We start from the raw sequence: 17,149 nt of genomic DNA on the forward strand, positions 1-17,149 counted from the left end.
ACATATAGCTTTCTCTGGCCTCATTCTTTTCTGTATGATTTTTAATTTTATAGTTCTATTATTGTAGACATATAGTTATGCATAATAAATTTCATACTTAAAGACTTCTCCAATTTATTCTATCCTTATTTCTTAACTAAGGAAATGCAAAATTAGACCTATATGCTTCAAATAATTTTTCATATTTTTAGAGGTGAAAAGGGAAGAAATACAGAAGACTTGTATAAACTGGTATAATTGTTTGAATACTGAAGTAAAGTTAGGTTTATTGTAATAGCAATTTGTGAAGTAGCAATGACTGGAAATTTAAAATAAATGAGATGATTAAGTTTTTATTAAATTATTTGCTATATCCTCTTTTGAGCACTCATACCTTAAAACAAACATGCTATAAATATCATGTTATGTTTAATATCATTAGCATTCACTGCAGCCAAAGTGATGGAATAACTTTGGGTTTCCAGCTTCGCAAATCTGATATTTTCTTTGGTCTGTGGTTTAAGGTTTCCTTGCCAAACAAAATGGGAGATGCTGAAGCAGGCAAGAAGATCTTTACTCAGAAATGCGCTCAGTGCCACACAGTGGAAAAAGGTGGAAAACACAAAACAGGTCCAAATCTCTGGGGTCTCTTTGGCCGAAAAACAGGACAAGCACCAGGATTTTTGTATACTGATGCAAACAAAAACAAAGGTAACAATCAGCAGTGGTGGGAGAACTGAGATATTTTGTCACAGAAAGAAAAGCAAATGATTTGGCCCATAATTAAGGGCCTTATTTGCGTTATTGAAAATGGACCCTTGTGCTTATAATACTGATACATTGATTTATATCATAAGACATGAATTTGGATAACTGATTATCCTTATGATAAGAAGAACTAGCAGTTTTGTATGGCATAGGTTTTTGCCTGTACAAAGTATTTTATTTTGTGCAATATGTTTATCTTGAAAAAAGGGTGAACTAGATTTAAAAGAACTCAAATCATATTTTAGTGGTAGAATGGTAGTAGTGATTCTATCTATAATAATGATTCTTAGCAAAGTGGGGGGAATATTATGCAGTTGGAAAAGTATATTCAATAATTTCTTTGTTGGTAGAAAATAAATGAGAAAGTATTTGAGAACTGAGATTAGAAATTATTAGAAAGATTATGGTATCTTTTAAAAGCAATTTGTTACTCCTGGATATACATGTGAGACAGATATTCTCTCTCTCTCTCTCTCTCTCTCTCTCTCTATATATATATATATATATATATATATATATATATATATCTCACACAGGCACTCATACATTAAAATAAACATGCTGTATTATTTGTGCTAAAAGTAACACATAATCTTCTTTGATCCAAGAATATTTTAGTACTTTTAAAATATCAACATAGTTATTATTAACACAATATTATTATATTCAGATGTGCAAAAATTCTGGTTAACTAATATTGTATAATAAAGAATTTGGTTTTGGTCCTGAGTTCCTTTCCAAGAATATGTAAAACCTTGGAATTTCCTAAGTGTTAGGAATGTCTTTGTTATCATTGTTGGCCCCTGAGACCAAGACCCAAGATATGCTGAGATAATATGATGAGTTCATAAATCATTTCAGAATGGAGGTGACTATGCTAGAAAGATCAACTATGTGATTGGAGAATTGGGGCATTGAGCTAGGTTATATTAGTTTAATCTCTGGGGAAAGACTGAGGATTGGAGATTGAGTTTAGTCATGTGGCTGATAAGTGATCAGTCATGCCAATGTAATGAAATCTCATTAAAAACTTTGGGCACTTATAACTGGAAGCTCCCATTGAGTTTCCTAATTGGTGAACACATGTGGAAGGGTGATAAGTCCTGATTCCACAGGAATATGACTCAGAAACTACATTTGGACCTTCCCAATCTTTGCACTATGAGTTTCTTAATCTAGCTGGTCCTAATTTGTATCATTCATAATAAAACTATAAATGTAAGTACAGTGCTTTCCTGAGTTCTGTGAGTTGGTCTAGAAAATTACTGAACTTTGGGAGGTGGTGGGAATTCCTGGATTGGTAGTCAATTGGTGAGAAGTGTGGGTGGCCCATTATTTACAACTAGTGTCTGTGGTGAGGGTATTCTTATTGGGTACTGTAGAGTCTATGCTGATTCTGAGCAATTAGCATCAGAATTGCATTGCAGTTATTGAAATAGGATTTTCAGCTGATAGATTACTGGATAAATCATTTTAAAATTTACATTTATTACTTGCCATTGTAATGGCTCTTAAATATTTAAAGTAATATTTTGCTGTAGTATCATTTTAATATTTTATTCTGTTACAATAGCAAACTTTTGAATTCCTAATTTGTAAACTAGTTATAAACTAATATTTATGCCTGTAGCTACCAAAATTTTAAGGCATTTATTACTTATTAGCATTGATTTGAAATTATATCAAAATTTACTTCAAATGCATCTTGTATTATAGATTGTTGTCAAAGGTTGAAAGCTATATAAAAGGCTTGGTTTTAACATTATCTAAGAATTAGAAATAAAATATCTCTAAGATTATTCAAGTAACGATTTTTATTTTTACTTATTTGAGAATATATTATTATTTATTAGTTCCATTGATAAAATAAGGATAATATAAGCAGCTTGCTATGTTAATTGAACTAGGATTTTAAATTAGATTATTTAAAATAAAATGAGGACTAAGAAGAATCAGGAAGTCAATAGTCATGTTAATATAAATTATGGCTACTATCAACCATATTTTATTTTCTGTGTATAATCTTTTTAAAATTTTGTTCTAATTAGTTATACATGACAGCAGAATGCATTTCAATTCATTGTACACAGATGGAGCACAACTTTTTATTTCTTTTGTTTTATATGATGTAGAGTCACACCATTCATGGAATTCTCTGTATATAATTTTTTGTTGTAAATAATTTCACTTTTTTTTAGGAAGATGTGGAAATTCTTATATTTTAAAGAAGACCCTTTGTCTCATGATTTGTGTGGAGTACAGTTTTACAAAATTCATGATAATAACAATAATCTTTTGTTGTGTGTTTTTAATAAAATATGCATAATATAAAATTTATCATTTTAATCATCTTTAAGTGTATGACTTTGTGTTTTAAGTATATTCATATTGTTTTGTGGTCATTACCACCATTTATCTCCAGAACTTTTTCATTTTCTCAAACTGAAATTATTTTCCCATTAAGTAATCTCTGGCAATTACCATTCTACTTTCTGTCTTTGCCAATTTGACTATTTAATGAAATAATATCAGAAAAATTTCCAAACATGAATAATGAATTGGAAAATCAAATATAAGAGGCTGTTAGGACACCAAATATATAAAATCTCAACAGATTCACACCAAGGCACATTATAATGAAAATGTCTAGCATACAGAATAAGGAGAAAAATTTAAAAGCCACAAGAGAAAAGAATCAGATATATTTAGGGAGAAACCATTTAGGATTTCTTCATATTTTTCAACCCAGACCCTGAAAGCTAGAAGATCCTGGAACAGCATGTACCAGCCTCTGAAAAAAAATGGATGCCAACCAAGAATCTTATATTCAGCAAAATTATGCTTTAGATTTGATGATAAACAAAAGTTAAAAGAATTTACAACTAGAAAGCCTGCACTACAGAGCATCCTCAGCAAAATATTCCATGAGGAGGAAACAAAAAACAACAAATAATGAAAATCAGCAAAAGGAGGTATTACACTAAAGGAAATACTACTAATCAAAGGAAAAATCAAGTCAAGTTAAATACCAAAAATAAACAAATATGACTGGGAATACAAATCATGTCTCAACAATAACCCTGAATGTCATTGGCCTAAACCCACCAATCAAAAGACATAGATTGGCAGATTGGATTTTAAAGAAGAAATAACAATATGCTGCCTTCAAAAGACTCATCTCATAGGAAAAGACATCCATAGACTGAAGGTGAAAGGTTGGGAAAAAATATACCTCTCATATGGACTGTGGAGACAAGCAGGGGTCTCCATCTTCAAATCAAATAAAGTAGACCTCAAGCCAAAGTTAATCAAAAGGGATAAAGAAAGACAATTCATACTGCTTAAGGGAACCATACATCAGTAAGACATAACAATTATAAATATAGATGCCCCAAACAATGGAGCATTTACGTTCATAAAACAAACTCTTATGGAGTTCAAAAGTCAAATAGACCACAACACAATAATTTTGTGTGACTTTAATGCACCTCTTTCACCACTGGATAGATCTTCCAAACAAGCTAAACAAAGAAACTATAGAACTCAATAATCAGTAACTTAGATATAACTGATATATATAGAATATTTCATCCATCAGTGAGTGAATACAGTTTCTTCTCAGCAACACATACATCTTTTCCTAAAATAGACAATATATTATGCCACAAAGCAACTCTTAGCAAATAAAAGAAAATAGAGATATTACCCTGCATTCTATCAAATCATAATGGAACAAAACTGGAAATCAATGATAAAATAAAACATAGAAGCTACTCCAACAACTGGAGACTAAATAATATGTTATTGGATGAACAATGGGTTGCAAAAGACATCCAAGAAGAGATTAAAAATTCTTAGAGGAAACGAGAACCCTGATACAACATGTTGAAATCTCTGTGATACTACGAAGGCAGTACTAAGGAAAGTTCATTGCATGGAGTTCACTCCTTAAAAGAGGAAAAAGTCAACAAATAAATGACCTAATACTATATCTCAAAGCCCTAGAAAAATAAGAACAAATCAACACCAAAGCAGTAGAAGACAGGAAATAATTAAAATCAGAGCTGAAATCAATGAAATTGAAACAAAATCAATTGAAAAAATTGACAAAACAAAAAGTTGGTCCTTTGAAAAAATTAATAAAATTGATAATCCTTAGCCATGCTAATGAAGAGGAGAAAGACAACTCAAATTACTAATGTCTGTGATTAAAAAAGGAAATATTATGATGATACAGAAGATAATTAGAAATTATTTTGAAAATTTGTACTCCAATAAAATAGAATATATTGAAAGAATAGGCAAATTTCTAGAGTCATATGATTTGCCCAAACGAAATCAGGAATACACAAGTTAAACAGATCAATTTCAAGCAATGAAATAGAAGATGACATTAGAAGCTTACCAACCAAGAAAAAGCCCAGGACCAGATGGATACACAGCTGAGTTCTACAAGACCTTCAAACAAGAACTAATACCAATACTTCTCAAATTATTTCATGAAATAGAAAAAGTAGGAACACTTTCAGATTCATTCTATGAGCCAATATCACCCTGATTTCAAAACCAGACAAAGACACATCATAGAAAGAAAACTTCAGACCTATATCTCTAATGAACATAGATGCAAAAATTCTCAATAAAATCTGGCAAATTGAATACAAAAACATATCAAAAAGATAGTGTACCATGATCAAGTGGGGTTCATCCGAGGGATGCAAGGTTGTTTCAACATATGGAAATCAATAAATGTAATTCATCACATCAATAGACTTAAAGATAAGAATCATGATCCTCTCAATAGATGCAGAAAAAGCATTCTACAAAATACAGCACCTCTTCATATTCAAAACACTAGAAAAACTAAGGATAATAGGAACATATCTCAACATGGTAAAAGCTATCTATGCTAAGCCCCAGGCCAACATCATTCTAAATGGAGAAAAATTGAAAGCATTTCCTCTAAAAACTGGAACAAGACAGGGCTGCCCTCTTTCACCACTACTATTTAACATAGTTCTTGAAACTCTAGCCAGAGCAATCAGATGAAAGAAATGAAAGGGACATGAATAGGAAAAGGACTCAAATTATTATTTGCTGACAATATGATTCTATACCTAGAAGACCCAAAAAATTCCACAAGAAAACTTCTAGAACTATAAAATGAATTTGACAAAGTAGCAGGATATAAAATCAGCATCCATAAATCAAAGGCATTTTTGTACATCAGTGACAAATCCTCTGGAAGAGAAACTAGGAAAACTTCCCCATTTACAATAGCCTCAAAAATATATAAATAAAACAAAAAACCTTGGGAATCAATTTAAAAAAAGAGGTGAAAGACCTCTGCAATGAAAATTACAGAATGCTAGAACACTAAAGAAAGAAATTGAAGAAGACCTTAGAAAATGGAAAGATCATCTTGTTCTTGGTAGGCAGAATTAATATTGTTAAAATGACCATACTACCAAAAGTAGATTTAATGAAATTTATCCAGAAAAATAGGAGACCCAGAATAGCTAAAGAAATTCTTAGCAAGAAGAGTAAAGCAGGTGGTATCACTATACCAGACCTTAAACTATAATAGAGAACAATAGTAACAAAAACAGCATGGTATTGGCACTAAAATAGACTTGTAGACCAATGGTACAGAATAGAGGACACAGAAACAAACCCACATAAATTCAGTTACCTCATATTAGCCAAAGTCACCAAAAACATATATTGGAGAAACATATATAGCCTCTTCAACAAATGGTGCTAAAAAAACTGGAAATCTATATGCAACAAAATGGAATTAAGCACCTATTTCTAACCATGCACAAAACTCAACTCAAAGTGGATCAAGGACCTAGGAATTAAACCAGAGACCCTACACCTAATAGAAGAAAAAGTAGGCCCAAATCTTCATCGTGTCGGATTAGGCCCCAACTTCCTTAATAAGATTCCTGTAGCGCAAGAAATAAAATCAAGAATCAATAAGTGGGGTGGATCCAAACTAAAAAGCTAAAGAAACAATTAGTGAAGTGAATAGAGAGCCTACATTTTGGGAGCAAATTTTTACCACAAGCACATCAGATAGAACACTCATCTCTAGGATATATAAAGAACTCAAAAATCTTAACACCAAAAAAAAAAAAAAAAACCCAATCAATAAATGGACAAAGGACCTGAACAAACACTTCTCAGAAGATGATATACACTGAATGAAAATATATGAAAAAATGTTCAACATCTCTAGCAATTAGAGAAATGTAAATCAAAAACTACTCTAAGATTTTATTCCACTCCAGTCAGAATGGCAGCTATTAAGAATATAAACAACAGTAAGTGTTGGCGAGGATGTGGGGAAAAAGCACACTCATACATTGCTGGTGGGACAACAAATTGGTGCAACCAATATGGAAAGCATTATGGAGAATCCTTGGAAAACTTGGAATGGAATCACCATTTGACCCAGCTATCCCACTCCTTGGTTTATACCCAAAGGACTTAAAAACAGCATACTATAGTAACACAGCTACATCAATGTTTATAGCAGCACAATTCATAATAGCTAAATTGTGGAACCAACCTAGATGCCCTTCAGTAAATGAATGGATAAAGAAACTGTGGTATATATACACAATGGAATATTACTCAGCATTAAAAGAGAATAAAATCATGGCATTTGCAGGTAAATGGATGGAGTTGGAGAATATGATGCTAAGTGAAGTAAGGCAATCTCCCCTCAAAAAAATGTTTTCTCAGATATGAGGATGCTGATACATAATAGGGATGGGTGGGGGAGCATGGGAGAAATGGAGGAACTTTAGGTAGGAGGGAGGATATGGGAGGGGACAGAAGGGTAGGAAAGATGGTGAAATGAGATGGACATCATTACCCCAAGTACATGTGTGAAGACATGAATGAGGTGACTCTACTTTGTGTACAATCAGAGACATGAAAAACTGTGTTCTATATGTATACTATGATTTGAAATGCATTCTGCTGTCATATATAATGGATTAGAATAAATAAATTTTAAAAAATAAATAAAATATGTAAATTTTAAACTATATGTTTTAATAATTTTATTTTATCCATTTTTTTAAAAAAATCATACTTGGGCTATCCATTGTGTGAATCTTGGATCTTCTTTGTTTAAATGTCTTCTATATGTATCATTTTTCCTTTGATTTGAAAGCTAAGTGATCATTTTAAATGCTTAATTATTTCCATTTTCTTTTTGTCAATATTTTCAAGCCCATTTGTGCCATCAGCAGCACCTGTTCAGTTAGCTGTCACTTTTAAATCTTTCTATTTTATCATTTTTTGCTTGAGCATTTTGTAGTTCTGCATTGAGCCTTTAATTTATAAATTAAATTAAATTAGTAAATAGTACACATTAAATTAAAATGGTTTATTTGAAACTATGGGAATGTAGTTATGGTTTTCATCTGCTTAATGTCTATAATTTCTGATGTGTATTTTTCTTTTAACTTTTTAAATATTCATATCTGCTTTGTATTTATATGTGGTATGTGTTTGTGCATACATGTTATGTGTATGTACTTTCAACATTCTTATGCTGTTTCTTTTTTGATTATTATTCACCTTTTGATTAGAACAGATCTTCTTGGACTAATTGTTTGCAGAAGTATAGTAAGGGTGAAGGTCTGAGTGTACCAGTTAGTTCTTCTTTCCCCACAGTTATATGTTAGAGATGTGTATATATATATTTGAGTATTTGTAGGTATATTTTGGTGATGGTGTTATTTGGTCCTTTTTTTCACCTGACAGAGGGCTATGCAACTCCTGTAGTTTCTCTTTTATCCTATAAAATTGAAAACCTATCCTATAACATGTTGAGATCCTTCTTTCAAAGAAGGCATGTCTCTGTTTTCTTCTTTAATTATGGCTCCCCTGACCTCCATGATGTCAAACTGAATTTAAGGAAACTTTTATGTCCAACTGATACACTGTATTCTTTCTGAACCAAAATGGGGTTATAACTTTGCCCTTTAGGATGTGTCACCTACTTTGAGGAACTCTTCTTCACCCTAGATCATTAGTAACATTGTCTTCTATCTTTGGTCCATGTTTCATATCCTTGGTGGTCTTCTAATTATATCAAGTTTGGGGTTATAGATGCTTCCTGAAAAGTTTTATCAAAAATAGAGTTAGCATTAGTGTTTCTCTTTATCTATGTTTTGACTGGTTTTAGAAGGGAAAAAGGCAGCCTTCCTTGTCATCTTGATTCTGGATTTCTGAGTCAGATTTTGATGGGAATGTGGACAAAAGGAACTTGGTTTGATTGACTGATGAAAGAACATGAAAATATAAGTTAATAGTTATAAATTCTTGACTCCAAGCAGGCTTGTCATTTTAAGGGAAAATACTTTCCTCTCTTTGGGTCATCATTTACTCATCTGAATAATAAAAGACTAGATTAAATGATCTTTAAGGTCTTCTCTAAAAGGATGTGGGATTATAGGAGGATGAGTTACTACTTAGGCACAATGTGTGTGGGGTGATAGCTCATTGATTTATTTTGGATAATCCTAAATAACTTGTGACTATGGATTTCTATAGAGAAGGCAAAGAGTGGAGTCTAATTTTGTAATGTTTTTCTAAGTCAGAATCTATACATATTCTTAGTTAAAAGTCTTCTGTCCGACGAGAGGGCGGAGGGGAGGGGGGATAGTAGAGGATAGGAAAGGTAGCAGAATACAACAGTTACTAATATGGCATTATGTAAAAATGTGGATGTGTAACCCATGTGATTCTGCAATCTGTACTTGGGGTAAAAAAGGGAGTTCATAACTCACTTGAAGCTAATATATGATAATGTATGAAATATGATATGTCAAGAGCTTTGTAGGATTTTAAACAACCAATAAAAAAAAAAGTCTTCTGTCTGGTCAGAATATAAACTTTTATTCACATGTGTATCACATTAGAAAACAAGCCCTACAAATGTAACTATACAAACTTAAAAACTTATTTTCAATTTTATAGGTGTTGTCTGGGGAGAAGACACTTTGATGGAATATTTGGAGAACCCAAAGAAATATATCCCTGGAACTAAAATGGTCTTTGCTGGTCTTAAAAAGAAGAGTGAGAGAGAAGATCTTATTCAGTATTTGAAACAGGCAACCTCTTCCTGAAATACTATTGCAACTTAAAAAGTATCAATTTAAATATTGTACATTTAAAGAAGTCATATTTGATCATTCTTGATAAGCCTGTAATAAGTTTAATGTTTAAAAATAAAGGTTGTTGTTTTTGATTATGTGTAATTTGATCAGATGCCCTTATAAACCCAAACTTACTTTTGTCTGCTCAGTGATAGTCAGGAAGGAGGAGGAGAGGGAAGGAAACTGAAATCTACTGGGTTTCCGTAGTACCTGCATGTACAACATATTTTATAAGCCTAGCAACTGCTGCAGGTGATGGAGATAGCTTCCACATACTTATTTCTCTGTAATTTGAATGTAGATATAATAGACATTAGCTTTAATTTTCATTAAGCTGAGTTTGGTTATGTGTTTACCTTTTATTATAAACAATACTCAAAGTAACTTAAGGGAAAAAGTAGGGAAAAGAAAGTCAAATAGTTGATCTTACTTTAAGAGTACGTTTAGAAAAAAAGAGAAGCAAATCATCAATCTGGATGAATAAAATTTGACCTGGAGGGAAGGAGAGAAGCATTTTAATAAACATGCCATCTAACATGTAATATTTTTTAATTCATATTTTAATGATACCCTGCTAATCCTGAGCAGTATAAAACTGGATGGATGTCAGGGAGGGATAGAAGGGAGCCTTGTAAGAGAATGAGGGAGGAAAAAAAAACCCAAACCCTTTTCTATGTTTTTTTTTTTTAATTTTGTTGTTGTAGATGGACACAATACCTGTATTTTGTTTATTTATTTTTATGTGGTGCTGAGGATCGAACCCAGTGCCTCACACATGTGAGGCAAGTGCTCTACTGCTGAACCACAACCCCAGCTCCCCCAAACCCTCTTCTTAAGTGTGGAAAGAACCCCCATCTCACTATAAGAGTGAGACCTGGTGAGGCAGATCTACAGCAGGGCCTATATGGAAAGGAACAGAGCTCTGTGCACTGTGAGGCAGCCCCTGAAGCAGCCAGGAAGTACTCTGTCACCCACATAGTGACAAAAGTAAACTGCTTTTAACCCAAAGAGGTGGGAAGATGATTGTTGGGGGGTCATTTTTGGGTGCAGAGAAGACATCTGTTATCTCATTTACACTTTACAATAATCCTGTGAGGTTATACCTTCTGTAGTGAGACATAGACAAGTGTGATGCCAAAGCCAAAACTTGGGTTTTTCACTCCAGTGCCTGGTAACCTTTTACCATTATCATAGTATAATAATATATTAATTAGTCAATTTATAGTAGACACTACTACTGTGAAGTCATCCTAAACCGGAAGTTCTCAGAGGAGGGGAATATAGTTGAAAAGCACTACTTTCCAGAAGATTCCATTTAATATGCTTGGTGCTCAGATGTACTCTTAAAACTTCTGGCAAGTGGGAGAAAATATACTACTCTTGGAGCCCAGTGTCAGTATTGTATAAAAAAGTGTCTCTGGGGGCCAAGAAAGGCTTCAGGCAAAGCTGAGCTTGTTACTCTCTCCCTGGAGGAATTTTCTGATGAGAGCTGAGACATCTGCAGGGACTCCAAGAGTGTACTCAGAGCAGAGCTGGGTTTGCAAAGATGTAGAATTAGGTGACATAACTCGTATCCCAACTTACATGAGGCCTAAAAACTCTGTGGGAAAGAAGTTGAACTCAATTCACATTCATAATTACAGTTCAGATTTATGCAACCTGACAGATGGACTTGGCATTCATTAATAAAAGCCACATTGCAGGAAGGAATAAAAGAACCTCATGTTCAGAGTTCAAATATTTTTAGTTAGGGGAAGTAAAAAGAAGCTAGTATGAGGAAAGCTGAGATGATGAAAGGCAATTGGGTGGAAATAGGAAAGTATTAATTGAATTTCCATTTTAAAAATTGCTTGGTTAGTGATAATGCATTGAATTAAATTTATATTTATTTTTAGTAAGAGTGAAATAGGTACCTCTGCTGGTAGCAGTGTTTCTTGTATTAGAAAAGTTGGAGGAAAAATTGCAAATGAATTCAGTAATTAGATCAGTATTATGATAGGATTTATTATTGAATGTGTTATCTCAGAGGCTTAAGTTTGTTTTAGGATCAATGCATATGAAGTAACTTCTAGATATTGTGGTGATTTTATTCTGTGCCAATTTAGTGATAGTAGAATTGCATTTCTCAGAATTCTCTGCATGGTTCCGGTTAGGGCTGGTCATAAGAGGAATTTACCTAAGATTTGGGAAACAGAGTAAAAACTTTTACATTTGGAAGGTTAGTTCAGGGTCCCAAGGATAGCTCACACTTGTCAAAAATTTTTTGGTTCTGTTGCGTGTGTATGTGTAGCAGGGAGCAGGAACTCCTCCAATTTTTGCCAGACCTTGTCTTTTAACTTCACTGAAGTTTTAGCTCAGGGGTATGTGTTGTTTTGGGGTGGTAGATGGGGGGAAGGGCTCAGCTTCTTTGGGTTGTCCATATCATCTAGGTTTGAAATGATGAGAAACAGACAACACAGGTACTGGCTGTCAGGTTTGTCCTTGCTCTCCCTGTTTTGTATCTTTTCTTACCAATTATCTGCCATGTAGATGTATAACAACCTTAAACCCATCACTGGATGCAAAACCAATAACAAAGAGTCTACTTTGATCAAACTGAAGTCAGGTTTCCCTAAGACCTTTTCTTGACCAGGCCCTCTGTCCTTGGCCCACTTAGTTCAGTTTTAGCAAAACTCCTGCTAAATCCTCACTCTTGGTACCTGATCACCTTGACCTGCATTCAGCAAGAATCTTATCAGAATGTTTTATCCAGCATTGCCATACCCCAATGTTTCCTCATAGTATTTTTTCATTCACTCATAAGATGCTTCTTGACTGTAAATCCCCACTTGTATTTTTGTATTTATAGTTGAGCTTGATCTTTTTCCCCTTCAAAAAATCCTGTTTTCAGTAGTCCCTTCTTCAATAAGATCTTCCTTGCTATCTTTAACAAGTGTCAGAATAACTTTCTTTTTTAAAAATATTTTTATTAGTTGTTGATGGACCTTTATTTATTTATATGTGGTACTGAGACTCCAACCCAGTGCCTCACACATACTAGGTAAGCACTCTGCCACTGAGCCACAACTCCAGCCCCCAGAATAACTTTCTTTAACACCAAAAATCTTCTGTAGTCTTCTTCACCAGCTTTCCTTTGTGGTCATAGTGATTTCTCTGATCCATTAGCCATCCCCTTCTGAATCATTTTCTTCCCAGCCTTCCTTCAACTATAAGATATAATCCCTATAATAAGTCCCTGTTCATGTCACCCAGAGTGGTCCTGCTTCCCTGGTCAAACTCTGATACAGGAACCATATCTATACAACAACACCTATTTTGTGAATGATAAAAACCTGTGAGACAGTTACACCTAAATGCTTTTCAACCTAAATTAGGTATGTCCTTATAGAGTAAAGGAAACAATAAGTTTACTAAGATCTAAAATCATCAAGTTATTAAAGTGTGCCAATATCTCCTAAACTTGGATGCAATATTGAGTAGGAAAACGATTCATGTTAATAAGAGTACAGATTTCTTTGATGATGAAATCTAAAAATATAAGTATCTTGGTTTTATAACATCATTAACAGGAACAAGAAGACAACATTTCCGGTGATGAGGAAATGTTATGCTGTCATATCAACAAAAATATATTTTAAAATATTGCAAACTGTTGGACAATTGTAGAAAAATGTTTATTATTTTTAGTTTTGGCAATTCTAATATACATCTTGACAAGGATCTGGAAGAATAAAATGTTTTAATTAATTAAAGTCAGAATATGAGATTAATTAACTTCTCAATTGTTTGTATGTTATGGAAGGAACAGAGAGAATTCTTCAGAAAGCAGTAGAACATTGTTAGAACTGCATTCTTTTTTAGATTTTTACACTAGCAAGTAAAGTACTTCCCAGATATAAAGCTCTAGACAGTAGTTCTTGTAGGAAACAACATACCATTTATTTTTTAAGAAGAGTAGCTTTTTGAATTGAACCCTTGTATCCTACAAGATGTATATAATACAGCATAGTTTGGAGAGTGTGTTTTTCCTTATCCTCCCTCCTCAATACCTAAAATATTAACATAGGTAGGGATTTAGAATCAAGTTGTTATCTCTGCATTTTTCACTTGGTGATCATTATCATCCACTTGTGAGCTTGAAATCACAATTTCCTGTAGTTCTTCAGCTTGAATTCCTCATTCCCCACAAAGTAGGGCCTATAAGAGTAGGGCAGGTTGGAAAGAGCACTACCATGGGGAATGGGAGGTTGCTTCAGGATACAAAAGCTGATAATAGGCACAGAAAAAGGCTAAGTGGGCTGCACAAAGGGGTACTATTTCCTCATCTTTAAAATGGCACATGAAGGAGCAATTTGGGCTAGATCTATTTTCTAACATATTTTATTTACAGAACCATTTGTTTAAAAGAAGTCTACCTCCAACGAAAATTCAATATTTAAAAAAAAACATTCTGACCAAGGAAGGGTGAGACACCCTCCTTACTGCCCCCATATCTTTCCTCCTCACCCCTGACATGTAAAACTTCTTTGGAACAAAGGATACAGAGGCTGAAAAAACATTGAGAACTGATGGTTGCCATATTCTCATTTTAAAAATGAAAAAACTGAGGCCCAGAGGCATTTCCAAAATTAAATATCTAGTTAGTGTTAGTCCTCAAAACTGAGGCTGGAATCTGGGACCCGATTCCCCAGCATCTGATTTTCCAACTTTTTAGAGACAGGACCTTGCTCAGCAATCCTCCCATTTTAGCCTCTTGAGTAGCTGAGATAACAGGCATAAGCCACCATTCCTGGCTGATTCCCCTACATTTATGTGGGGTTCTGACTCAATCCACAGACTATCTAAGGTGCATACATTAACTTACCATCACCCATCTCCCTACTTCCTCACATTTAATTTTCTGTTCTATTTAAAAAAAACTTGCAATAATCATATAGAATCAAAATCTTCCTGTATTAATCCATCCCAGAGGCTCCTTTTTGGTTAATTATTTTTTTTGGTATGGTATTTAAGATAGTATGTGAAAACTATGACTGTATTATGTTTGAAATGAATATAAAGGTGGAAAATAAAGACATTTGCTCATCTCTGCCATAAGAAGAATGTGGCCAGCTACAGTGGGAGGCTATTCATTAATTAGTTTATTCAATAAATATTTATTGTGTATTGTGGTATCTGATGTCTAAAGATGCCCTCAATAAACTATGCTTCCAGGTATTTACACCTGGAAGTCAAAAGCTCATTAGATTTATTACCTGTCATTCAAGTTATTGGAGGTGACGTTTACACCAAATATTTTATTCTTGCATAACATGGGTTACCATTTTCTAGCTTCTGATAACAGTTTTTTGTGCCTTTTGTTTGGTGTTGAAGATAGGACTACATATTTCAGTTGTAGATGCATATCACTTATAGGTACCAATTTCCGTATTGACTCACTTTACAATAGTAACAGGGTCTTGAAAAAAAGAAAACATTTATTTCTCATTTACATAGAATGTAGGCTGTGTGTGTGTGTAGGGAAAAAACATAAAATTGAACCATTCTGTAAAAGTGATCATGTATTTGCTTTCTTTACTCAAAAGTGTATTATGTGGCTGAGGCTGGGGCTCAGTGGAAGCACACTTGCCTGGCATGAGTGAGGCACTGGGTTTGATTCTCAGCACCACATGTAAATAAATAAAATAAAGGTCTATCAAAAACTAAAATTTTTTAAGTGTATTATAGACATCCTTCTATGTGAGAACAAATAACACCTTCAAAAATATTAAAATATATAATCAGTTTTTAACACTTAAAGAAAACTGTGCTTATTCTATCCAGAATTACAAAATATATAACTTTCTTTTCTAAATCAGAATTTAACCTCTAATGACAATCTTGACTGAGATTCTCAGATATACTGGTAAAGATTCTTCTTGTCCTCATTATCAAAGAATCTCTATTGCCCAATTATTTCATGCTTTATGTAAAGTTGAACAGTAATTTGACCATTAGCCTATAGTTAATCTAAAATGGAATTTTATGATGGTATAATTGTTTTCCTCACATATCATAGAGAAATAATGGGAAAACAGGGATAGTGAGAGCAAAATTAATAATGTGACAAGCCAGAATGCAGATATGACCAAGCCTGACATGGGAGAAGGCAGGCTGTAGGCAAGTATAGAAACCAGAAATGAGAAAACAGCAAAGTTGACACCTAGACTATGATCTGTCAGGGAACTGGGCAAATCAAAGAACAATGAGACTCTATGAAATGAAAATATGAGGAAAGGAAAAGGCATATACATATTTGTGATACATGGCATTTTGTTTTCGACTATATACCACCTTCTTCCCTCTAAAAAAATGACATACTACTGTCATGTAACTTGCCATTCCTCCTTACAGGGGAGTATATGATCTCACTTCATTGGCATACGCCATGGCTTTATCTTATGACTATATTGTACCATGAATTTAATAATTTGCCCAATTGATAGGTTTATTTTTCCGTTGTAATGTTGATATAGATTGGTTTTGGTGGTAAAGAAAATTTTTCAGCACATACAAAGGTCTCATTAGAAAGTAAGTTACATAGTGAGAAAATCTTTCAGGAGAAGTACTAGCATCAGGTTCTATATTGGATGTACAGGTTCCATAATATACAGGACTGTTCTTGTAATACATAGTGATTAATTAAGAGTTTCTAGAATGATAACTAATATGTTAGCTACTATTCTACATTATATTCCACATTAGTAAGATTTGATGAGAGATTTGTAGTTTCTCAAGGTTAAAACTATCTTTAATTTTGATGTATTTATTCAGGAAAGGTAAATTCTGTCATTAAAACATTATAAATGTTTTGAGTAACTTGTATATTTTTTAAAATGCTTATTTGAAAGTAGAAGTTCTTGGCTTTGTGTTAATCTCTCATTTATCATGCTCACTCAAAAAATGAAACAGTAGACATGTTTGTTTTTGTTATTAGTTTCTGTGAAAGTTACTCTTGGGAGTAATATTTCATCTTTGAATCAAGTCATAAATAACACATGAGACAAATGGAGACTGTCTTTTAAATGATAAGGCATTTATATCCTATGTTTATAAAATCTTTCCTGTGAGCCATTTTTTAAAAAAAAATTTTATTTGTAGTTGGATATAACTTTAATTATTTATTATTTAATGTGGTGCTGAGGATCAAACCCAGTGTCTCACACATGCCAGGCAAGCGCTGT

At 33.3% G+C, this 17,149-nt stretch overlaps 1 protein-coding gene across 1 annotated transcript; it reads left to right on the forward strand.

Moving 5' to 3' along the window:
- The first annotated feature begins 521 nt into the window (after positions 1-521).
- Positions 522-9,896, forward strand: LOC143406995 (cytochrome c, testis-specific). The gene is made up of 2 exons (XM_076866020.1): positions 522-690; positions 9,748-9,896. The coding sequence occupies exons 1-2, from the start codon at positions 522-524 to the stop codon at positions 9,894-9,896; spliced, it is 318 nt and encodes a 105-aa protein (XP_076722135.1).
- The last annotated feature ends 7,253 nt before the right edge of the window (positions 9,897-17,149 follow it).

This window comes from Callospermophilus lateralis, chromosome 9 (genome assembly GCF_048772815.1).
Source record: "Callospermophilus lateralis isolate mCalLat2 chromosome 9, mCalLat2.hap1, whole genome shotgun sequence".
NCBI lineage: Eukaryota > Metazoa > Chordata > Mammalia > Rodentia > Sciuridae > Callospermophilus > Callospermophilus lateralis.

What these genes read in the sequence shown, in the direction of transcription:
- LOC143406995 (XM_076866020.1), top strand. Translation starts at nt 522, where the DNA reads ATGGGAGATGCTGAAGCAGGCAAGAAGATCTTTACTCAGAAATGCGCT. An exon ending in TGATGCAAACAAAAACAAAG is followed by an intron (nt 691 to 9,747) that starts GTAACAATCAGC and finishes TCAATTTTATAG; the next exon opens with GTGTTGTCTGGGGAGAAGAC.